The 26,094-nt window shown below is 31.8% G+C and overlaps 1 protein-coding gene across 8 annotated transcripts; it reads left to right on the top strand.

Moving 5' to 3' along the window:
• The first annotated feature begins 742 nt into the window (after positions 1–742).
• LOC136417972 (ELAV-like protein 3) lies at positions 743–24,969 on the top strand. 8 transcript variants are annotated; one of them, XM_066403842.1, is made up of 8 exons: positions 743–1,115; positions 14,566–14,968; positions 16,313–16,351; positions 19,340–19,476; positions 20,592–20,745; positions 22,687–22,725; positions 23,184–23,415; positions 23,498–24,969. In XM_066403842.1, the coding sequence occupies exons 2-8, from the start codon at positions 14,779–14,781 to the stop codon at positions 23,820–23,822; spliced, it is 1,116 nt and encodes a 371-aa protein (XP_066259939.1). In that variant the 5' UTR covers positions 743–1,115; positions 14,566–14,778; the 3' UTR covers positions 23,823–24,969. The 8 variants fall into 8 exon arrangements, with proteins under 8 accessions (XP_066259939.1, XP_066259938.1, XP_066259942.1 ...); XM_066403841.1 differs by having other exon boundaries at positions 743–1,119; XM_066403840.1 differs by lacking the exon at positions 743–1,115 and adding an exon at positions 8,962–9,207.
• Positions 24,970–26,094: the final 1,125 nt, after the last annotated feature.

Raw genomic sequence — 26,094 nt, 5'->3', positions numbered from 1 at the left:
ATTTGTAGTAGCTGGTTTAGTTTTCCAGTGGCGTAACTGTTACTAATAATATAATTTAAATTATATCTATTCGTCTAGTACGATTGTTACTTAGAATTAAAGAAATGCGATCCCAAATTGTATTCGTGCAGCGAGCCCTAAAGTCGAAAACTTCTGAGAAAACATTTTAATATTTTCAATATGACTGTGCTTCCTGTGGAACCGGAAGTAGATGGCAACTTTCTTATTATATTTGCAATCCCAATAGAGTGCATGACTTCACTGAGTGTCAAATCGTATCTGTTAATAATGGCCCATATCCTAAAATTAAAGTAACTGTTAGATATTCTGTAACATTAAGTATCGCAAACGACAGAAAAATGTACGAGTCGTTTTATGGTTTATAGTTGAAAAATCAAAAAACGAGAAGTAGGTAAGTAAGATATAGTCCATCGCGAAGAAGCATGAAGTATCTATGGTCCTTTTTTTTCTGTAAAAGGAGAAATGTCAAAACAGAATGCGGGAGGTAAGGCAGGAATTGAAAAGTAGGTGAATGGTGGGCAATAAAAAGTTGTGGTCGGTCCTGCATCGGACGTGCAGAAAGCTGGTTTGTGCACTGGGAATCCGGGCTTGGAGGAGGAATGGGGGCGGTTTGCAGGAATAAAATCATCCCTAAAATCGGTGCGCGCTCATCGTATCGACCAGCAGGGAAGCCGACACCCTTTCTCCAAGCGCCATGCAACACCATTTAGTTATTGCACTCTCTGAATAACACTTGTGTTACGTTTGGTAGTGTACGTTATGTAATAATATCATTCTTGCATAATTAATTCTTACTAATATAATTATAACTATTGTGTACGTTTACGATAGTGTTTGACAATTATCAAGAATTAGTTACATTTTTGACAGTTCGGTTCGTTCAATTTGTTTCTTGTATTTCTTGGTTGGCTTCAATAATCCTGCAGAAAAGTAATTCAGTGCAATTTTTCCAAATTTGTCTCGATTATTATACCTACTAACTTGCCTCAGTTACTCATACAATCACCCCCTACTATTCCTAGTTCTCCATTTTGTGATCGCGAACGTTTTTGATATAACATTTACAAGTTTTTGAAAGAATTCTCCTCAGTAAGGTAGGTAAGTAAACCAGATGCACGTTGTAAATAGATTTTTATTAAAACGGTGTTCAATATTCAAATCGGTGAACAGTGTAAATTTAAAAGACAAAATAATTCTATTTGGAAAAGCGTAGGGGTGGAAACTGGGTGCGCGGGGACAACCAAGTGAGGGGGGGAGGAGGAGAGGGCGAGTGTCGCGGATCAATACAACGCTTGCAGGGTTAAACCCGAGCTGATTTTAACATGTAAATCACTATTAAAAGTAAATAATTCTCGTATTATAATATGCTGCTTGTGCTGCTAAATGTTTTATCTAAGAAAATTTTTAATATATTTTAATAATCTTCCTATAATATATTAACTCTTATATATTGTTATACATATGCTTGTAATATTATCCTTACCTATTCCTATTCCTATACTGTGTCACAGATAAAATGCGCACCATATGGTTTTTTAAATTATAAATTTGCTTGTGGATTGCAAATAGCACTTTTTTCGGAATTCATTATTATTTCAAAATGAAACACAAAGGAAAAGTCAACTTTCAAGTTTGTTGGGCGGCACACAATTTCCTAAATTTCTTTTGTATTTCCACATTTTAATAATGTCTATTTCGATTCGTAATAGCTATTTAATTATGATTTGCCATTCTAGGCTGATATTTGTTTATAAACGTACGTATTAATTAGCATTATAAAGTATGTAATTATTTAACCTGAATATTTGCTTTATCATCTAGATCGATCTTACATCTAGACGTAAGTAGCCTCTTTAGTTTATTTTCTTCAAAAATGTTTATTGTAACATTAACTAATAAATATTAATTTAAATAATTACATTAATATAATCGATAATTAGTACTATAAAGTTGCTAACAGACTTGAATTCCTCGGAAATGCAAAAACAACAAAAAACCACACATTTCCTAACTGGTTACATTAATAGTTATTATATTATAATATAATTTAATTAAAAAATTAAAATATTATAATATATTATAATAAAAATATTATTATATTTTTAGATGTCTTAACTCATTCTTGAATGTCGCATTAAGCTGATAGCAACAATCTCACATAATGTAAATAAAAAAATTTAATAGTACAAGGTGTCGCAAATTTTTGTAGTAAAGAATTCTTTCAAAACAGTGAAGAGATAGAAAAATGGTTTAATGGTTTAAATGTAAAAGTTATAAGATGGAGGCAGAGATATGAGGTGAACATAATTTTAAATACACGGTATGACTCAAAAAGTGATCAGGATGTTCCAGTTTTTTCTAGCAACTTAACAGTCAACAGAAATTTTAAAGTTAATACAAAAAGTTTTTATGAACACATATTAAAAAAAGTTTCGTTTCCGGATACAGGGTGTCAAAGTTTTTTTTCTTATATCTCCTATATCAATATACAATGTGTTTCAGAAAGTCCGCACCATATAGGAATTTGTTTTATTGTTGTTAATAACGAAAATTCGATTGCGGCGAAAGTTTGTGCTTGTCTTCGAATAAAAATACCTATAAAAATAGTTGGTCTCGCGTCACTGTCGAATTTGACATTTTTTGATAAGAATATAAAAAAATATTCTTAGATTTTATTTTATCGAAAAAAATGATTAAAAAAAGTTACTTAAAAATACATTTTACATATATGGACTGAGTTTCATTGCAAAATAAACATTTTTACATTTTAGCAATTTTTTGTTATGCCCTTATAAAGTAAAATTTTTTAAGAGTTTTTTCAGCAAAACTTATCCAATGTTACACCTAGCATCTTCCAAAGTCAATATCTTTCCTATTGCGTCTGCACAATTTGTGTATTTGAAGAAAAACATTTTTTTCAATACAACAATTCGAATCGTTTTGATGCAAAAATGCATTTATTTTAATTTCCCAGTCATTTTGACTACTTTGGTGTCATTTTTAATACAAACACATAAAATTTTCAAAGAGTGCAACCTGCAATATAAAATAAGTAAATGTAATGTTACAGCACCATTTCCTTTTTTGACATTCTGAAAAAAAATGTCAAATTTGACAGGGACCAAATGACGTAAGGCTAACTACTTTCATGCGTTTTTAAATCTAAAGACAAGCGCAAACTTTCGCCACAATCGAATTTTCGTTATTAAAAATAATAAAACAAATTCTTATATGATGCGGACTTTCTAAAACATTGTATATGTACATATACATATAGGAGATATAATATTCCTGAGGTATTTGCTCAAATTTTGAATATATCTAATCTTTTAAGGGCGGCCTTGTTGCATATACCAACTACGAGAATCTACAGTAATGTTTTTTTCTAGAGTTATACCCCCTTTACCCTCACCTCAATTTTTTTATGGCGCTTCGCTGATCGTATCTTCCTAAACACCTAGATTCCTTGATTCATTTAGAAACTTATCTCTGGCATCGTTTTCGTATCTATGACCGTTTTCCAGTTATTTGCAAGAGAATTAAAGAAATCACCATACATTTTATGTATGTTATTAGAAAATCCTATGCCTTTTTAGGTATTTTTTGGAATTATTTGAAAAACGGTGATCTACGTGGAAAATATGTAAGACATTAGTAAGTTATTTCGGGCTAAATTAAACGGAACATTCAGGATTTTAAGAATGAAAGATCAATGGCTCGCCACAAACAATTATAAAGGAGAAAGTTAAAAAATGTGAGCGTAAAAAAATAACCTGTAGATTTTAGCAATCAGTTGACATATCTAACAATGAAGCCTTTCCAAATTTAAATTGAACATTTTATGAGCCTTGAACACTATAAAAAAATATTGAAACTTTACCACCCTCATAGTTATTTTTCTCTATTTTGTTGTGTTAGCTATGATTGAATTATACATTTAAAATAGCAAATTTAAGAAAATACTGTCCGGAAACGATTACCATTTTTCCGCAGTGCTGTAAATTTGAATTCGCCGGTGTGATGTTTTATGAATCTTCTATCTTAATATACCGGGTGTTTCAAAAACACACGGCTTATTTTAAGGGGATATTAATTTGATTGAAAATGTTTCTACAAACATACGTTAGATATCGCTCCATTCCCGAATACAGGACGTTAAAAAAATAACACGGCTGTTGTCGAAAGAGTGGGAAAGTCTCTTAAAAGATAATGGGATTCATTTTTCCTCGTTGAAGATAATTATTTTAAACCTTTTTTTTCATTTTAAAGCGCTAATTCCATTAAAAAAATTTTTTTCAATTATATTATTACGTTCGTTCAGGTTTGTCCAAGGGTTTGGAATTTAATTTTAATCTAAAAAGCGAAGCGAGATACGAAAAAAAAATCAAAGGAAAGGAGAGTTTTATTTTTAGTTATTCTATTCCAAATAAATATGGAAATAGCCAAAATATATTGAGCATTAATATTTTAACGTTAACTTTGATATACGGGGTCCGTTATACATATGGAATAATGACAATAACTTTTTAAAAAAATTTCTATCAAAAAATGTTTGAAGTAAACGTTACGAAGCTAATTTGTTGTCGTTGAAATTTCTGGAATGCTATTTACTTGATGTTTAAAAAATACAGAAGGTATTTTTATTATTTTGCTTTTCTAATCGAATTTAATTTTTTTGGCTAAAATAAGCTAAATAATGTTTTTCTCGAAATTTATCTTACCTAATCTCAATCAAATTTAACATATTTGTATATGCAAATAAGTGTAGATTCCATAAAACAATTCGAAAATAGAAGATTATATTTGAAAAACTAAAGATGGACTTTGTTGGAATGTTATGGGGTAAGAAAAAAGTTCAAGACTATAAAAAGCGACAACAAATTAACTTTGTAACTTTTACTTGAAACGTTTTTTTATGGAAAAATTATTTAAAAAGTTATTACCATTATTCCATATACATGCCGGACCCTATATGTAAAATGCACATTATAATGTTGATATTAAATGACAAAAATTTAAATTCATTTATTTAAAATAATAAAAAAATATTCTTTTTAGGATTTCAACACCCTGTATTTCGGAAATGAAGCGATTCGGAACATATCCGCCAAATACATCTTCTCGATGTTCCACAGTATATTTAAAAAACACTCCATATAGATACTATTCAACTGACATAGATGTTGAAATAGATATACTTTTTTATCAAATATACTACCTGATCAATATACTAACCTGAACTAACAAGCTAACGAAGCTCGTTTATTAATTACCACCGCAAATCTTCCAATGTGAATAGATAACAAATAAATTTATTAAAGCACGACTCTGATATTTCAATGTCTATTTCAGTTTTTTTAATGATCATTCTTTATCTATGCCATAAAAAAAATATTATCTATCACATGTGCGTTAGTTAGGATTTCGTTGGCTTATAGGTATATCAATGTTTAAAATTTAGGCTATGCTTTTTTCAGTTTTTATTTCTGTGACTACTTCGAATCCGGGAACCTTTTACTTTTCAAATATGTGTTATGAAAGAAGGAAACTTACGTTTATTCTGCCACTGCGTCACAGCGTTCTTTTACTTGCACTGCACCTATTATTAATATTTTTGAGAGTTTATGTAGTCTCTCTGGATTATAACTGTGGCCTAAATCGGGCCTTAATGTATAGGTATCTTGAGAACTAGAAGAGCTAGAAAAATGGTGAAATGGGAGAAGTTGAATGACATACGTTGGTTAGTTCAATGTTGTCTTGAAAACTTCTTTTTTTTTGTTTTTAAGTTATTTTCAACAAACCGAAATATTGTGTTTTCGAAAAAGTACTTTACATTCCTGAATTCTAAATACATTTCAAATCTATAAAAAAATTGATAAGGTACGTTTTTGGGGGTTATCCAACGTTTCAATTCTGAGGTATCGTCATCAAATGATTTCTGCCATATTGATTTTAAGACGGTTGAAAACAAGGTTTTTTTCATTTCCAATGGTCTATTACACCCTATACAAATCTTTTATTTTTATATTAAAAATGGTGAAGTTTCACTTTTTCTAAATTGTCCATGACTTCGATGAATACTATAGTTCAAAACAATTACTATTACTTATGAATGCAATAATTAACAACAAAACAATTTCATATCTGTCGAAATTAGCCCTGATTTTTCTTAATTTTTGATAATTAATGTAATAATGGGACTACAATATACCGATGAAAAAAAATTAAACATAAGAGGAATAAAAATCTTATCTCCACGAATTATTTGAAATTTTATCTTTTCTGAGAAGTCGCAATCCTGCGCAAAATTATTGAAAAACTTATAACGAACCTAAGAAATTATTGGAGCTTTAAAGAATTGCGACCCATTATCAAAACGATAATCAGGTATGTAATAATAGAATTAGTGAACAAATTAATGTGAATTCATCGGCGTCGACGAAAGTCGCGACAGGAAAACTAGTGACACCAAGGACGACAATTTGAAGAATCATCAAAGAAAATAAATATCGTTGGTATAAGCCAACTATTGTTCAGAGATTCAAATAGACTACCTAAAGCGGGTCGAATTTTCAAATTTAAAACATGTAGATTCAGCAGCAATATTATTTAGACAGATGAGACAGATTTCAGCAACTGCGGAGTGTTTAACAAACACTATCACCATTGAGAATCCTTAATAAATTACCCAACATCAGCACACAAGAAAGATTTGGATTTAATATACTGTGCGGCATGTACAGTATGTTAATCACAGATCACAAAATATTAATAATTGCAAAATTAAATAATATAACTATAAGAATTTGCAAGTATACGCTAACCGGGCAGAGATATCTAGATTTTTTGAAAGGATAAAATTACCAGTTGTTAGAGATATAGTTCTTAGGGAACAAATAAATATTGTAGGGTTTCAACAGGATGGGTGCTCTGCGCTCACAAAATTCAAAATTTATTTAGACAAATCTCTAACATAATCGTTGATAATTTAATAAAGTTATATATACTATGTATTAAAGAGCGACCCAGTAAGATGGCCAACTTGGTCCTCAGACTTTACACCTCTTGAATTTTATATTTTTAAGTGTATGTAGAAAATAAGATGTATATAAGTTTGAGCTCTCTACGACTGTAGGACAGTTAGAATAGAAAGTTCGAGATACTTTAAGGAATATAAAAAGGTACACGTTTCATACATTATTTGAAAAATGTTAAACGTGTGTTCCTAGAAATGTACATCATTTTGACAACCAAATATTAATTTCACCACAACTATTGAGCAAACTTTTTTCTTTTGCCTACAAAATTACTTCATAAATTAACTACTTAGCAAAGTATTGTAGGAGCTAATTATTGCGTTAATAGTAACTATTTTGTACAGCACAAACCGCCAAGGTCATGACCAAGATAGAAAAAATTAAACTTTGTCATTTTTGACATAAAATCTAAGTAAGACACCATTGAAAACGAAAAAAGTTCTTTCTACCTGTGCTGAAAGCAATATGGCCGTCATAGGAAAATGAAAATTGATGATGATATTTTAGAACTAATGCGACGTAACTGACAATAAATGCACAGATAGACAACACGAAATAAGTTCTCCTAACAAATGTTTGTTGTAGATTTGAAAAATATGTTTATTTCCGAAAATTACTGCAGTTCTTTAAAAACATAAGAATTTGGTTCTTAGAAAATAATTAAAAAGAAAACAATTTCAACACAATCGAAATGACAATTGTATTTCCTTCAACTTTCTTTAAACAATTAATAATTTTTTTAGCTTTTATAATTCTCAAGAAACCCATACAGGTCGACCCAATTTGCGCCACATAGGATAAGGAAAATTATTCAAAAAATTGTAGCAGATGTGCTTTTCAACGATTTTAAAAATTTTGGCGAACGAAGTTTGCACTTTGTTTTATTTTGAACATAAGCCGATACCTATTGCATTGAATTAAAAATGGTACATGTGTAACTTCTTTTTATTTAATTCAATGAAATATTGTATATGCATATCTTAAAATTGAAATCGCCGTTACATAATCACTGAACAGTAACTGTCCGGCATATCAAACACAATAGAATGCAGATCTGCATTAATCAGTAATAAGGGGGTAGCAGATACAAAGCGTCGTGTGCCACATATAAGTACAGGGGTTGCCAACTGGAACCAGAAACTTAATGGTATATACACATGCCCTCGTACTTACAGCCAAACTCATGTTCTTCCGTCTGCATTTTGCTACTTGAAACAGTTCTTTTATTACTTTTAGACACGTTCTTATGGACCGCGTTACGAACATACCTGAATTTGAGTATTTAATTAATTTAAAACTTTGGAAGGGTAATAAATTACCGTTCTGAGCAGTAAAGGTTGTTTTTTAAATATGAAAAGCGGGTAGCCCTCGTAGGAGTCGTCTCAAGTGAAATGTGACGCAATAATATAGGGTGAATGCCCTCATGAAACCTAGACGCATCGGTAAAAACTAGACAGGGGAAACCACCCTTAGACCTTCGTACCCTCTAGCGTCCAGGCATCAGCTGGTCTTAAATATATGATTTTTCCCCTATTGTTAAGACCTGAATGGATGCATGTCTCGTTTTATTTTTGATTAAGCTCTTACTTTTACTTTAAATTGTATTTCTATACCGCGCAGTTGCATTTCGTCTTTGCGCACAGTTAAAATTGGTTTTTGCGCACAGCGAAAAAATAATGTTTTTTTTTGTCCTCTTTAAAAAAATCCTGCGAGTTACTTAAGCAGATAGGTAAGTTATACACACACCTCTAAATTTATATGCCGAAGAAATACTGAAGCCAACACAAATGCAACCCCTTTGACAACGAGACCGACGCCATTTGAAACAAGGGGTGAGAGTGCCCATGCGCAGGGAAGAAGTACAAAATTGAGGAGCGCGCGTTTTGCAGGCGTCGCGTTCGCGTCGTTTAATTCAGAATTTAGTTTAGATTTAGTTAGTTTAGTTTAGTGTGAAAACCGACCGAGTAGCGCGAAGGCGGGTGTCGTTTTAGTTCGTTTTTATTTTTTTATTTTTGTTACTTTCCTTTTAGTTTCGCTTTTAGTGCCCCGATTGAGTTCTGGCTTCAAATTGAATAACCTTGTGTCAAAACGCATCGTTTCGGTTACAATAAATATCTGATGACTTTATAGTATAAATAACATTACATAGGTAAGCTGCTCCTGTCGTTGTTATCCCTGAAGAATCGATAATTTACATGGGCACGATAAACAAAGTAATTTTAGTGTTAATAATGGATAATCATGTGAGGAGAATTATTCGGGGTATCTGCCCTAGTGGGTACATGTACAATCCCAACTTCCGCTATATGAAGGTATTTTTAGAACTAAATTCAGAGTTCGGACTCTGATAATCGTGTACGTTTACGTGTATGCCCTCTTAAGATTCAAATTTTTCAACAAACGGATGTTTATGTGTTATTCTTGTAAATGTGGAATGTGGCATCATTTGCAAGCAGTTTTGTGCCCTGACACCTTATTTTTCACTTTTTTACCCTCGTTCTGGGAACTAAAATAACCTGATCCAAAAATAAATCATCATATTTTCACCAAATTGTGCGCATACTAGGAAGTTCAGACTGAGCACAACTCGCACAGAAAATATTTCAGAATCATTTACACAGATTACTACCTGTACAAATTTTTCTTTTTACGTCCACATTTTCCCTCCCATTTTCCGGACTATTGAGGTTAAAATTATAAAAGCAGACTTTGGTAAAAGTGCATGGGATTTACGAGCCTAAAAATAGACCAGACACATTTTTTACACTAACACTAAAACAAATAATACCGGTATATATACATATATGTTTGTATGACGTAGACCACTGTACATGTTCATTTTGGCGTGCTCTACAGTATTAAATTATTTTAATTTATTTAAATTATTCGTGTATAGGGTGTTAGGGTGAGGGTGTGTACAACAAAATAGCTCTATGGTGACAACAGGAATTACTATCCGAGCGATTACTCGGGTTTAAAAAATGTAACGATTTTTTTATTTGCAATTTTAGGGGTGAAATTTATCGACGTTTTCTTTTTACTCGGACATAAAACTTAAATACGAAAGTTGGATATAATTATGTGTAGATTTCACTCTTAAACATGTGTATACAGAACGCTTTTTAAAGTATGGTAAAAAATGAAATGAGTGAATCATGAACTTATTTTACGATAAAAACTTCATATAAAGGCATGTCCGAAATTACTTCCAATTTGATTTACAGGGGATTGAATTTTTATTATTTTCCAATTTTCATTCATTTCTTTCTTATTTGTAAAGATAATTATCTTAAAATTAGTAGTAACAATCATCTTAGCAATACGAACAAATTAAAAAAATATGTTTTTATATAACAAAACAAATATAAATTCTACTATACCTAATTGCGGCATTCACTACCTTGCCGTTTTATCATGTCCTTAGGTCAATCGGGGCGAACATGATTAGATATTTTTACAAATATTTCTTCAACTATTTTTCCTAGTAAAAAATCTGAAGAAGCAAAAAAGTTGATAAAAAACATAAGGGATTAAATGAAGTTAATGAATAAAATCTAAAAATGTAATAAAAAAGTTCTGATGTAAAATATTAAGAGCAATCACGAAATAAGTAACGTCCTGTACAGTATTTTAAATAATTGTTTTTTCAGTTTATTCGTAATACTAAAATGGTTGTTACTACTAATTTTGAGTTAATTATCTTTACAAATAACAAAGAAATTAATGACAATCGAAAAAAAAAGAAACTTCAATGCCCTGTAAATCAAAATGGAAACAATTTAGGACATACCTTTAAATGAAGTTTTTGTCTTAAAATAAGCTCATTATTCACTCATTTAATTTTTTACCATCCACTAAGAAATACCTTGTATAAAAAATTGATATAGAACCGTTTGATGTGGAAGATATGTTAAAGATCTATCACCAAGGATCAAAAGTCATGTTTTCCAGAACGTCTTTAGAGAATTTCTCACTAAGTGACAATGAAAAATTATGGTATTCAAAAGAAATGTAAAGGAAACTGGTTTTTGATATAAAAATTGCGCCATGGACACTGCCGTTAAGACTCAAAATTTATACCCCTCAGAATGTTATTTAAACTTTTTCTTAACAAGTAACCATAGAGTAGAACCTAAAATATCAAACTAACTTGGCAAAGGAAAAAATTGCAGTACGAAATTTACGTCAAATAGAAATACAACTACTTTCGCTGATTACCGAAAAAATACGCCATGGATTGAGAAGTTATATTGTTCAGAGCGGTCGTTAGAAAATTTCATCAGAAGTCTACATGACTTGAAAAGTTGAAAGTAGAAATGTGGAAAAATTGCTATAATTAAATTTTTAGAAAGTATAAAGAAAACACTATCTAATAGGTATAATAACTAACTTAAAATTTTGAAACTGTAGTATTGGAAAAGTTTTAACAATGATATTTAAATGAAATATGAAGATAACTACGCGCCCTTAATACACATGGAAAATTTGTCATAGATGTATCAGCCAAGGCTCAAAAGTTAAAGACCTTCGGATGTCCGTCCAGGACCTCTGACAGAGAAATGAAAATACATACATGAAAACTGAATAGCAAGTGAAAAAAAAGTGAAATTTGCAGTAAATGTATACAAAATTACGGTTTGTTAGATAAAAAACTACGTCGCCAATGTATCAGTTTTTGACCAGAAATTATAGACCGCTGAATGTCTCCAGGAATTTGAACATGCATACTCTTAAAAGTTGAGGATTGTTAAATTACGAAATTATGTAGATAATTAAATCTACAAGAAATGTATAGAAATGATGCTCTCTCTATTAAAAAATTATCTCATAGTTGTATCAGTCTTAGATCAGAAGGGATATACCTCTAAATATCATCCCTGTAATTACTTAAAAATTGACATAAATGCTCTAGAACACTAAGATTATAATATAAAAGATTTCACTATACTTAAAAAAGTGGGTACGCAATACCTAATAGAATATACACCATAAGCCTACCAACCTTATATTAGGATCTGAAAATCTCTAAATATCTCTCCGGCAATTTTTCAAACATTCAAAGTTAACACATATTTCTTTGATATTTTTAAGATTGCAAAGTATAAATCTTCTCTGAATATAGAAGAAACTGTATTTGGTTTGATAAAAAAAATACATGACATACAAAACTTACATTTTTTTAAATGAAACATCAATACTTATGCTATTGCATTTTCAGATTCTATGCCGATTTTAAAATATGACATAATCAAATGATGGTTAAATATACCGGATGTCTATGAAATCGCTTACCACAGATTTATTTCAGAATACAAAAATTTGCGGAGAGAGTATAATTTGCGTAAGATGTTTATTTTCCATATAATATAAATTTCTAATAATTGGCAGTTTAACTAAAAGTAACCACAAGATTATTATTTTTAAAACAATCGTGTCTATATTTTTTCATATTCAGGAAGGGCGCCAAATTTCCTTTAATTTGATGTAAAACAATCTGATATTCGAATCCGAAAATCCTGCTTAGACGGCACTTTTAAAAAACCAAAACGCCGGCATTTCCGCTTTAGTTTTAATTATGATAAAATAATAGCGTGAAGTAGGGCTGAGAACGTATAATACATTTTATATAACACAATTGTCGTGCTAATTTTTATTGTATGAAATCCTGTATTCCATATACCATGAAATGCTCGCCAACAAGAATTCATCTATTAGTGAGAAAGAATAAACATGATTTGGGATATTTTCGTAAAACATTTACGTCTCGCTCCCCTCTTCTTTATATAATTTTTTTTTTAATTAACTGTAGACTCTGTCAACTGATTTACATAAAAAAATCTTTTCAATATTGTACGTATTTTTATTGAAAACTAAATTTGGAATTTTTAACTTTGACACGGTAGGTACAATGAATATAAAATAAGGAGCAAAATTACAACATGAAAATTTATAATCAAATTTTACCCGATTTGTTATTCAGGTAATTTCATTAGTTTAGATTTAAAGTTTTAGAAGTGTAATATTTTTATTTACATTTTAGAACATTAATCATATTTATTTGTATTTGTATCGTTGTTTATGTTTTTACTGCTAAATAAGCATTTGTTTATTTGCCTTTAAAAAATACTATCCTACTGTATATTTGATGCAATACAGACACATCTTTTATTTTGTCTCTATGGCTTCTGAATTTTTTGTAGTAGAACAATCTATTTGGTTTTTTGTCTTTTGTTTACTTCTTTACTTCAAATAAACCGCTCTATATATTTGCTCAGATTCTAAACTTGTAATTACAGGTTATATAAAAAATATCAAACGAAAAAACATAATTTGGTTACAAATTTCCATTTTAAAATTTTATTACTTACTTCATATTCATTGTACTTAACCCCTACATAAACGTTAAAAATTTTAAACTAACCATCTTTCGCAGAAAATAATCTTCAATTAACAAACAACAATTGCTAGAAAGTGTTGCTATACAGACGTAGTTATTGAAATTTTTGCTAAATTTTCATTAAAAAATTATAAAATTCATAAATATGCTTTGTAAATTTTTAAAAAATTTATGAATACGTTTTAGAATGCCGTCCGGAGTCCGTAAATGATGTTTGAATGAAAGTTCAATTCTTAATTTATACGGTCATGCAAATTCCATTAATGTGCGTACCTATTAAATATATGAGTTGTACACATTTTTGTTTTTAACCTCGTACCATTTTGAATAGATTTCTTTTATGTCTACCAATCTAGGCCAATGATTCTGCAAGAAATGAAATTTCAGGCATAATTTTTTTTTCAGTAGGCTGAAGTATTTCCTTGATACATAGTAATTAAATGAAAAATGAGATATTTTTGAAAATGTCTAGGAAAATACCTTATAATTTTTTATTGACATAAAAAAAATCCACAAGTTTGAAAATTTACAATTTTGCAGGGTATTTATCCTACTACTACTTTACACTACATGGTATTGAAAAAAACCTTTTTTTTAAAGGCCAGTACTAGCTAATGATTCTAAAAAAAATTGACTTTCTGAATCTTTTACCTTTATTAACATAGGTTCAGGTACTTCACAAACACGAGCTCTCAAAAATGTACCCTTTAGATGACTTGTGAGCTATAAATGCCCATACGTTATGAAAACAATTTGAGTCGATCTTCTGCATGTCCTTGATTTTGAAAGAAGACGCGAGAGTGAGAATAAAATTCTTGTCAATAAAAAATGTCATTCATCAATTTGGTTGGACAAAATTTTCATTTTCGCTCTCACGTGTTCCCATAAAATCGGCCACGTGCAATATCTATTAGGAAAAAATTATCTTGACTCGGAGTTAACATTGTTTCCCAAAATCTGCTAAATGTCTTAATAAACCATTTTTGGGAATTTAAACGCCATTAATTAAATTTTTTTTTCAAACACCAATTGCGTAATAAGAAATTAATTTTTTTTTTTTTTTGAACGCATATATTATAATATAACTGAATAAGTGTTGTTTTTTTTCAGCTACCTATTAGAAGAAGACATCCGTAGAAAGTCGTCCACAAGACTGGAACCGACTGATTACCACGTAAAAAACACCAAAATCTTGCACAAGAGCTACTCGTTTTTCGTCGAACCCTGTCCCAAGAAACCAGCACCATTGAAGACTTAATAAAGAAATTTTCAATTACTACTTTTAATTTGAGCGACGATAAAACAGCCACGGCCAACAAGAATATGATGTCAAACGGGTTGGACGCCCAGCAAAACGGCGGAAGTAATAATGTTGGCGGGGGACAGGAGGAATCTAAGACAAATTTGATAGTAAACTATCTGCCACAAACAATGACGCAGGAGGAAATAAGGTCGCTATTCTCCAGTATCGGCGAAGTTGAAAGTTGTAAACTTATTAGGGATAAAGTTACAGGTATGTATCTTTATTACTATGCATATGTTTATTCTTAAATAATTCATGATTTGCGTACTAAAATATAGTGATTTACCAGTTTACATATTAAAGACGTACACAAATACAGAAAATCACAATTTAGTAATTACATATAGTGCATTCTAAGGAAAAACGAAAACAAGCTAAACTGGATTGTTAAGTTACAGTTAGCTTAAAAAACAATCTTAATACACGTCTAGGGAGACGTTTTTTGACACAAGATTCAAATATTTTATTATCAGTCTCGCTATCGTTGTTTGTATCAAAAATTCCAATTTATTATAGAAGGAAGGCGTATCGAGTAGTACTTTGTTTAAAAGGTCTTTTTATTCTCTGTTAGAGCATGTATTTTTTAAGGTATTTAGTAAGTTTTTTTCTCTAAAACTTTCGGAAAAATAATAAATTAATAAAAATGGAAAATGACCAACCAAAAGCAGAATTTAATAGATTGAATAAAATTCTATGCCATAAATCTACAACATTGCCATTAAGCTCACAAACAATAGCCTAAATGAGAGTGGTTATAACGTTCCTCCGTTTTATAGTCATACTTGTGTAGAATTGATATTCAAAACCCTGTTATGTATTGTCTGTTATTTTTTAGACTTTATCGAAAAAAAAACATGCCCCAGTAGACTATAAAAGGGCCTTTCAAAGTGAAAAAATCTTTTAATTTGAAATTTTTGTCACTAAAAATAATGTGGATAAAAGATGAAACTGGTACATTGGAGTCTTATACCAAAAGAGATCCCCAGATGTCCTTCTTGAAACAACAGTTGTGCGTATCATAATTTTAAGTTTATGGTAACTTAATAATGTAGGGTGGCTTGTTTTCATTAGAACGCACTATACACCTATAAACACGTCATAAAAAATATCTATTTTGTGTTCGAAGTATTCAAAAATTTTACTAGGGAAACAAATTTCGAACTGGATGGCGGGATTAATCCGAATAAATGGTATTAAAATGAATCATTTCCCGGAAATATAACTCTTACCCCTAATGCAAAGAACTGAAAAAATTATGTCGCACAACTTAAAGAGAATTTCATTTTATGTCGGCCATTGAATCGTAAAAATTGTTATTGAAAATGCTAACTTGCCATTTCCGTTGTGTTTGCAGTTTCCCTAATTATACTATTTAAGTCGCATTTTGTTAATAGAGCGCAATTAAACATAGTGTAATAACAAAAATTGTACTTACTTTCGCACTAAACATTGCCATTCCTAATTTCTAACATTCGAGGAGATCTTTCCTCAGCTAATAAATTTTATTGTCTTTACGAGTACCAATCAGAATTACTTTCATATATTTCCTTGCAGAAAAAAGGTCGGCTCTTAAACTAGGATCTACAGATGAAGGTACAATAAACATATATTCTATTGGGGATTACTAATTCATTAAAAGGGCCGGTTTTGCGATCTCAATACTTACCAACCGCTACTTTATTAATAATCGATTGAAAAACTGGTCCTAGATTTTCGCAAACTTCCGGGTGGCAGTCAAGGTGTTTGCCGAAGTATTACTTATTCTTATTACTATTCAGACATGCATTTCTAACAAAGCTTATCTCCCATTATTAACCTATGTATTCCACATACTTTTTGATCATATGCCAGTAGATATATGTATTTTTTAATAAAATTTTTAATGAGTATTTTGAAAAATCCTTTGGCAATAACTTTTAGTACTACCTCTAAACCAAAATTAAATTTTACCGGCAGCTTTGTATTATTTACCGCGTTACGCACCACAGCAACCTCATGTAGCTTAAAGTACATATTTAAATACTGACATTTTCGTTGTATATTCATAAAATTTGTATGTAGCAATTTGTTATTTAAAAAATAAATATATATTCTGTAAATTATTGCAATTATTTATAACACTGAAGTGCTGTGCATATCGTAGGTGGTATATTGAAGTAGATGGGATTAGAGAACAACTAACATTAAATAATATAGTGTTCAAATATGCAATCATTACTAATTAAGTATATCTGTAATAATTACAGTACCTACATAGTAGGTATCAATAAAAATGATAAAATAATATCGTTGTTCCATTTCAATATGTTAATTCATTGGTTCTGTAGACTGGAACTAGATAATGTGTATTTCGAGGCATACCTTATAAAGATCTCCCTCGAATTTGATAATTTGTTTGTTGCACATTAGTGAGTCCGCAATACCGGGTGCGCCCCAATTAATCGAATGTACACGGTGTCTCAAATTCGATGGTGTTACGGCATATCTGATTTATATAACAAAACAATGCATAAGTATATACTTTGTAATTTTTTGCCTGCCAATTTATGTATTTTTTTGAATCAGATTGTGGCGATTGTAAATTAAATCCTAAATTAAAGTTCAGGCCATAGAAACTGTAGTTTATCAATTCGTTTGGAATACCATTGTGCTTCCCCTTTGAACAAAAAAGTGAGTCACCTTTTCATTAGCACGTGCCATTCAAAATGTAGGGGAGACTATCATGTATGCAGGGTATTGAAGCAGTGCCGTATTCAAATTTACAACCGTTATGTCTGGGCTTATGGTAAATTTAAAAGTGAATATTATGGAAATCGTTAAGAGGAAACTGTTTTTAACAAAAATTTCTATGAGGCTTATTTGGGACTAAAGTGATGGTTTATACTTGAAATAAAATGTAGACTATACACTACGGCTCTGAATTGATACTTCCTTCCCCATCACTGAAATGTGAACTCGAGGACGTACCTACGTATCGAATGTACTAATGTGTTGCTACGTTGCCTCATGGTACAGAGTCATTCCGTATATCTGTTATATTGACCCATATAATAATGAAATCAAAGGTAGCAAATTCGGTAGATTTAAAAGTGGTCCATATTTACACTGGATCTGTGATAGATATATGCCAATATTAGAAACAAAAAACGATTCTTTGCAATCTGACGCAGAATATTTGTTCGATTTGTTTCATTTCAAATTTTTGTAGTTACCGCTTTTGTAGCTAATTAATTATTATACTCACATTATATTAGAACTACTGGATAGGTAGTGTTTGCCCGACCTCGACCATGTTTGTGTTGTAGGGGTATCTACATACTAACATTTTTTTCTAACTTCCGTAAAAGAACCTCTTCTTTAAGTCGATTTTACACTAACATTTTTTTGCATCAGAATGTATGTATAATTCATATATATTTTATTGGATTTAAAAATACATGTTCAATGGGTTTACTTTTTCCCAAGAATCAAGAATATGTGAATTATAAATGCTCGAATATGTCATATTAACTAATTACTAATAGATACAAAACCCATACAGGGATGCGCATGATATGATTTATTGATGTTTGGAAAACATCGATTTTTCTGTTTCAATAACATGATGTTATTAATTTGATGTTATCACTTAACATCGATATTTTTCCCTAAATCTCGAATTCTAATGTATTTACATAGTATGACAAAATTGTTAAATTACAAATACTCTAATGTATATCCCTATATGACATGGATATACATAGGTACATGTAATTTACGTATACTGTTTACAAATTAACAATGTTTGGAATCTTATTTTGCTTCTGTCTAACGTAACGAATTACAAGAGATTTATTCAAAATAAGTTATTCAACTTCGATGTTTTAAACATTTTTCATATCCATCCCTCATTACACAAGATTTGTCACAGAATCGGAATAGTTCAGTTCTCGCCAAATGAAATGTCATATCAACTTCAGGCCTTTTACACTGTAAACTGTCAGTCCCAGCTCACAAAAATATGGATAATCCCATGACGTTGATTTTAATTCATGATTTCATCATTCACGGAGACAGATTAGAATCTAAATGTTCCAAGGAGAAGAACACTAACGTCATAATTTTAGCGCTAAAACGATGATGTAGCGTTGTTCTTTGGGCCTTCGAAATTCTATAAACGTTTTTGAATGAAATCTCCTATAAACGTTTGTATTTTTAAACACTGTTTTATCTCGAAATTCCAAGTAACGTTTGTATTTGCGATATCCCTCTTGTTTCCAACAAGTATATGCACGCTAGAGCTAAATTTTTACGTTCCAATAATCTCAGCCTTATATACTGAGTTTGATATCTACCAGAATTTTGGAAAAGTCAAAATTTAACACCAGTCAATACTCGACACATGTATCGTACTATTGATGCGGGTTTAGTCGAACTCGTTCCAGTTATTGAGACAAATCTTGAATATGGGTTGTATTTACACGTACCTGGAAATATTTTGTACACTGTTTAATTTGCTACTTAACTTTATTTTTAACTTAATTTTTTGGGTTTATTTTGTGTTATTAACATGTGTTTTTTTCGAAATTGGATTTCCAACAGTTCCTGGGGTTATCACTAGTCCGTTGCTTACAGGGCAATCACTGGGCTACGGATTCGTGAACTACCACCGGCCAGAAGACGCTGAAAAAGCTATCAATACTCTTAATGGGCTAAGATTACAAAATAAAACTATCAAGGTAAGTTTTTCAAGTTTGGGAATCCGATTGGGACTCGTACTTTTATTTGATAAATCCATCCTTGAGAGTCGCACTTGAAACGTGCATATCGTTGTCGTGATCGCCAACAAGCCTCAATGTAGGATTTAGAATCAGCTCCCGATCAGAATTCTGCATTTTTAAATTTTATGTATCACTATTTTGTGTTGTAATTCCTTACCATGCTTCGAATAGGATGGGTATTTTTCGTTAAGTTTGGTGTGTCTTTTTTTGTCAGTTTTTAGCCTTGGTTCCGTCAGAAATTTGCAAAGAAATTTATATTTTACAAGTAGCCGCAGAAAAACCACGCGTTAAGGAATTGTGACCCGTCAAATCGCTACTCGGAAAATTACATACCTAAAGTTTCTATACACATTGCTGATACGACCTTTGTTTTGGCAACGTTCCTCGGAAATGATCGTCACTATATGTGAACACGTGTGCTAAACCAATAAATTATATACAGAGCAATTTAGAAAAAAGTACCTACTGTAAATTTAGGGATTAATAGACCTTAATAAAATAAAGAGAAAAATATAGATTTATTAAACATTGTGTGTTCGTTCACGCTTAGTTATTCATACACAGGGTACATGTTAAAGTTTTCAAGTACATCAAGTACATTTTTAAATCAATGTTCTTTGTAATTATTTTAAGATCTATCTATCCCTAGGTTTAGTACTTCTTTCTGAATCCCCATGACTACCTAGGAGTGGTTGTAATTTCAGCCACCTAGGAAGATTATAATTAAATTAAGAAATATATTTAAAATCTTCAAAAAAAAATTGTTCGAATGCAGACTACTAATCACTTCGTTTAGGTAGGTACCTACTTAAATAGCTTAGTCATATAGCCAAGTTTTTCAAATTATTTGCAAAGCAGTAGGCCAAGGAAGTATTATTTTTCTCCATCTTTTTTTTAATCTATACTCGGAAGATGCACAAAAAATTTCAATATAAAATTTTCATAGGCTACCGCTTTGCAAAAGAAAAATTAAAAATGAGATATGTAGGTCTCTAATTTTATTAATTCAAAGAAACATAGAATTCACTTTAGATGTTAATAAGAAAATCACTATGAATTTTTTTTCATTACAGGTGTCATATGCGCGACCGAGCTCAGAAGCAATCAAAGGGGCCAATTTGTACGTGTCTGGATTACCTAAGAACATGACCCAACAAGATTTAGAAGCCTTATTCAGCCCATTTGGTAGAATTATCACTTCTCGCATACTTTGCGATAATATCACCGGTTAGTATCATTTTATGTTTCTTCGACTAACTCTCTGAATCACTCACTAATAAGAAGAAGTACCTATGTGTTTATATTAAACGATTAATATTCATGTTTATTAAATATAATGCTTCTTCTGATTAATCTGACTGAAAGTAAAAGCATATAGGGTGGTCCAGGTAGCGCTGGACGGACAATTAGGACAGGTAAAAAGGTTATTCATTTGATTTTCAGTATGAGTATACCCAAAAACAATTTTTTCACGTTATAAAAATATTCTGACCTGTAACATATCCTGGGTACGGCTAACGTTATAAAACTATATGTTTTGTGTACGTACTTAAATATTAATGTGTTAAAGTGGAATAAAGATAAATGAACTTTAAGTGCAAGTGGAAAATAATTATTAATGATAGGTAACCGATATACTTTATCGGAAAAACTTACTCATCCAACACAAAAAGGGAAGAAATCTGCGGTGTCATCGTTCTATATTATAATACGTTCTAATAAAAATAGATTTAATCATGGGACCACCCTTTATACTGAACTTAATATAAAATTTACGTCACCAGCATGTGGACGGATGATTGCTCCTAAACGCAAATATGAAGATTTCTAGTAATTATTTGAACATACTTCGCTTTTAAATTTTCTTTTGAAAATGAAATATGAACCCATAAAGGTCATTTATACTACTATATTTCCTAAATCTAAACCTAATAAAACACTTTGAGAAAAACAATTTAAATATCTATGTATAGAGATCCCACTTTAACAAACAACTTTATGTCGCCACCCTATATCTAGGCCCTATAATTACACAGTACATGCATTTATCATAGAAACTTTAGACAAATCAAACCGCAATGCTGATAGGATCCGCAGAGAACTATATTCAAAAATACGTTGTTTATAATAAAATGAAAGGTCTGTTCCAACAAAGAGAAAAACCTATTTCGAACTATCGGAAATATTCGCAATATACAGATTGAAACTATTTGAACATATTTTTAATTGTTTGTAATAATTTTAAATAATCCGGAATTGATTTCCTTTCCTTTTGGGATAGAGCTAAAATTGCTACTTTCGCTGCTTCCAGCGGATGGGGGAGACACGAGGTATAGGTATACATAGTTGAGTTACTAAGGACGTATTCGGGCGTTTAGCCAAGTGCCGTTTCTATGATAAATACATGTTTGGTTCTATAAATCTAAATAATTTTAAAATTAACGCAGTGAACATCTATCGATGACCGAAGTTAAATTTAGACAATATATTTTTGCATTTAAGAGCAATAATCCGTCTGCGTGTTAGTGGCGGGCCCTGTATATTCAATAGAAATTTTTGAAGCAAATATTTTTATTTGTACGAGATGATCAAGTAAGAAGTCCTCCTATGACATTTACCTACCTACTTAACCTGAACTAACATCATGTTGAAATATAAATTCTGAATTCCTCTTTAAAATTTTGACGTGTTTGTTAAAATATAAAATATAAACCAGTGAGAGTTCAGACTTTGAACATCTTGTACATTTTATTGAATACGATTTTAATAAAAACGTTTGCTTTATCTAGAATAAAAATGCCACTATCACAGTAACATACATACAATATACATTAATATACGTTTTATTGATTATATCATAATCAGTAAAAGTTTGTGTTATTTTATTATTATTTGAATTTGTAGCTTTGGGTTGTCCATTTTACTTTTCTCATTTCGTGTTACTGTTGAATTTGGCCTTGATATATTTTTGTTTTTATTTAAAACGGTTTTAGACTTCACTCATGTATGTCCACTGTCAAGTAGCAACGCTCTTCCTTATTCTCTAATATTTAAGTTTCGTTCGATTGCTACTGAAGTTGAGATACAAAGGTGCGGTCTTCAACTGTTATTTACATCATTAGTTGTCTTACTGTGACCTACATTTTGCGTTTTTCTTCTTTTCCCTAGTACGTCAATTTGTCTCGGGGGCCGGAGAAAATTTACCTGGTACGTACCTGTCTTTCTACCATTAACACCAACTGAACACCATACCACCAATACGAACCCACTTTTGGTTGTTCTGTTTTTCGCTCTAAATGTTAACTGATAAAAATTGTTCGTGATAATGAGTATATTTTAAATTTTGCTCCAACGTCACCCCTCTGCCCCAAAATTGACGAACACATGAAAGTGATTTTAAATTAATACTTTTTTAGCAATATATTTTGATTTTACATTAAGCATGACACATTTATGTTGCCGTTTTATTTCTTTCTTTATATTTTCGTTGATTTCGTTTAGTTTTATGTATAAAGAACAGAGCAATCACTACACGACATTGACTTATACACACATTTACAGACCATAGTGTATTCTCGTCGCCAAAGCACGGCTCCGCTCCAGCAGAACGTGGCACTGTGCTTAAACAGAACAAACCGATCTAACAAGACAATTCTTTATAATAGGCCTTTCGAAAGGAGTAGGATTCATTAGATTCGATCAGCGCATGGAAGCCGAAAGGGCGATACAGGAATTAAATGGTACCATTCCTAAGGGATCTACTGAACCTATCACCGTAAAATTTGCAAACAATCCCAGCAATAACAATAAAGCCATTCCACCGTTGGCTGCTTATCTTACACCTCAAGCCACCCGACGATTTGCTGGACCTATCCACCATCCTACTGGACGATTTCGGTAAGTTCTCGTTGTTATTGGACCAGTTTCTCTTTCTCTTGATGTCAACATCTTTCTCAGAATATGAATCGATTTGTTGCAGATATTCTCCATTAGCCGGCGACCTGTTGGCAAATTCCATGTTACCTGGAAACGCTATGAACGGATCTGGTTGGTGCATTTTTGTGTATAATCTGGCTCCAGAAACAGAGGAGAACGTCCTCTGGCAGCTATTTGGCCCGTTCGGAGCTGTGCAAAGCGTAAAAGTGATCAGGGATCTGCAGACCAACAAATGCAAGGGATTTGGATTCGTCACGATGACAAATTACGACGAGGCTGTGGTAGCTATCCAATCTTTGAACGGTTACACGCTTGGCAATCGGGTACTCCAGGTCAGCTTCAAAACAAACAAAAGTAAAACGACATGAAGCGATGATTCGCTTTAGATATTTACGCGCGTCGAGACGCCTCTCCGACACATTTCGCCGTTTTAACTTATTCCATTTTCTTTTTCGGGATGATGACTCGATGATTTTTAGGCAATTTGACGTGGCGGAACGTGCGGAGACGCGGTGGTATTGGGGCCCGGGGGCGCTATTGACGCGTCCCCCGTTTATTCTAGTACTTAAAAAAATACGAAGCTAGTCAGAAGTGCATTCGCGTTTCCTAAGCACATTGAGCGGTTCGACGTTCAATAACTATTAGTAAATTTGTAATGACTGTGCCATACCGTTTGTGTGGAATGAAAGACGCAATTCTTACGCTCTGTTGCTTACGGGATAGTATTTTGCTAGGTACCTCTTATGCAGTTGATTACTTACTATTGATTTCGATGTACCTATGCCTTAGGTGTTGTAGTAATTTATGTATTTAAAAGGTAGTGTTTAAATTTGTGTATTTGCTAGTCCCGGAATTTAGCCGCCGAATTCACGTGCGCACCTAATTCGGTGGTCAGTTCCGCATCTTAATGTCGTCGTAATTTGTGTTCGAAGCGGCGTACTGCGTCGAGGGCGTCATCTATAGCTTTGTGATAGGGTAGCTTCATAGTTCTAGTGCCGTGTAGGCGCAGACTGACTCGTAAATAACTGGTAAAATAGTAATCGCCCTCGTCGCTGAACGCAGTTTTCTAGTTTTGGGTCGGTGGGCAACCGCGATTCTCCGATTTAGAAGTTCGGTACTCTTCTAACGTTGATTTGCCGGATTGTTGGGATAAGTCAACGGGTCGAAGCTACTCATCGGCCCACACGTATAGTGTGTTGTGTTCATTTGACAATTTTCGCTATAATTTCAATTTCTATTTATTTATTTTAAGAAAATTGATTCGTTTTATCTGAGTGTCTGCATTCACGCCGATAACAGTGCTTTGGCAAGGCCACAACAACCTTTTCTTTCGTTTTTATTTTACTTTTGTTTCATTTTCATTTTTTTGTTTTTCGTCTCCGCGGGATCTATCTTTTATTTCTTTATATAATTTATTAGTTTAGTTTCACTTTTATGACTATTTTTTATTTTATTTTCTCATTTTTCCGTTTTACACTACAGAATATCAATTAAAGTTTATTTATAATTTCTGGCTTTCTTTGGTTTTTCTTACTTCCCAGTTGTGTTTCGCATTTTTAGCTGGTGGCATCGATAAACAACCAATTACCTACAGTTATTTTTCAGCTTTGCACAAATAAAAGCAAAATCATTACTCAGACGTTCGCGTCTATTAGAAAAGATTGTCGTAACAAAATCACAGACTGACCAGTCACTACCACATTTCTTGTAAACAGTGCATACTTCGGTAAAAAAAACTTCAAAATTGAAATGGATTTAACTCAAAATATTATTTACACTTCTGGCATATTCAATATCTGTTCTTATATTTGCCTTTGTAATATCAATATTGGTTTACTTAACATTATACCCTTGTCTTGATTTCCAGAAAACACGGTGCTAAAAATAATTGTAGCGAACATATTTAATTTCGCGTTGCACATATTGCCAACTTTGATAGTTCTAGAACTGTAAATGAAAAAGTCCGAACAAACGGGCTAACGCACACCGTCATCGACAAACAGCGCATCAGATTTACGAAACTGTAAATAAATAGGTAAATTTATATACAAACGTTGAAAATCAACCGAGTGAACTGCTAAGTATATGATACTATATCTAATCAACCTAAGAGGTCTTTGATACTAGTTGTGAGCGTAACGAAGGATGGTAAGCAGGGTAACTTGCTTCCTCTTGGCCTTTCAACAACTGCATATTTTCGAATTACCTACAAACAAAACATTATATAGGTAATAATTATTTGTCAAATTTATTTGCCTTTGTAACTCGAGTATATAGGTACTCCCGCCCAAATATGCACGATATGTACCTACTAGGGACGTCCTTAATAACCATCCCGGTATTCGCTTGCCGCTTGCCCGTGTTGCGAAATTAATTTCCTATAGTTAGGCAATCTAAATTTAACTTCTAAAAATAGCGGCTGACATACCGTGTACATTTTTAGGTTGTTTTATCCAAATTGAAGAAATCTGCTATCTAATAAATTGTATGTAGTTTCAAACTGTAAAAGAACTCTATCAGATTGCCTAAAAATAGGATCGGCATAGAAATTATTCGACTTCAAATTCGATGAATGATGGACCCAATATAAGCAATCCCTCTCGCTATAATGATATACATATATATACACATATATGTATA

The sequence above is a fragment of the Euwallacea similis genome, chromosome 31 (genome assembly GCF_039881205.1).
Source record: "Euwallacea similis isolate ESF13 chromosome 31, ESF131.1, whole genome shotgun sequence".
Lineage (NCBI taxonomy): Eukaryota > Metazoa > Arthropoda > Insecta > Coleoptera > Curculionidae > Euwallacea > Euwallacea similis.
This window is presented reverse-complemented; position numbering and strand designations above follow the sequence as displayed.

What these genes read in the sequence shown, in the direction of transcription:
- LOC136417972 (XM_066403842.1), top strand. Translation starts at nt 14,779, where the DNA reads ATGATGTCAAACGGGTTGGACGCCCAGCAAAACGGCGGAAGTAATAAT. An exon ending in ACTTTGCGATAATATCACCG is followed by an intron (nt 20,746 to 22,686) that starts GTTAGTATCATT and finishes TCTTTTCCCTAG; the next exon opens with TACGTCAATTTGTCTCGGGG. An exon ending in CATCCTACTGGACGATTTCG is followed by an intron (nt 23,416 to 23,497) that starts GTAAGTTCTCGT and finishes GATTTGTTGCAG; the next exon opens with ATATTCTCCATTAGCCGGCG.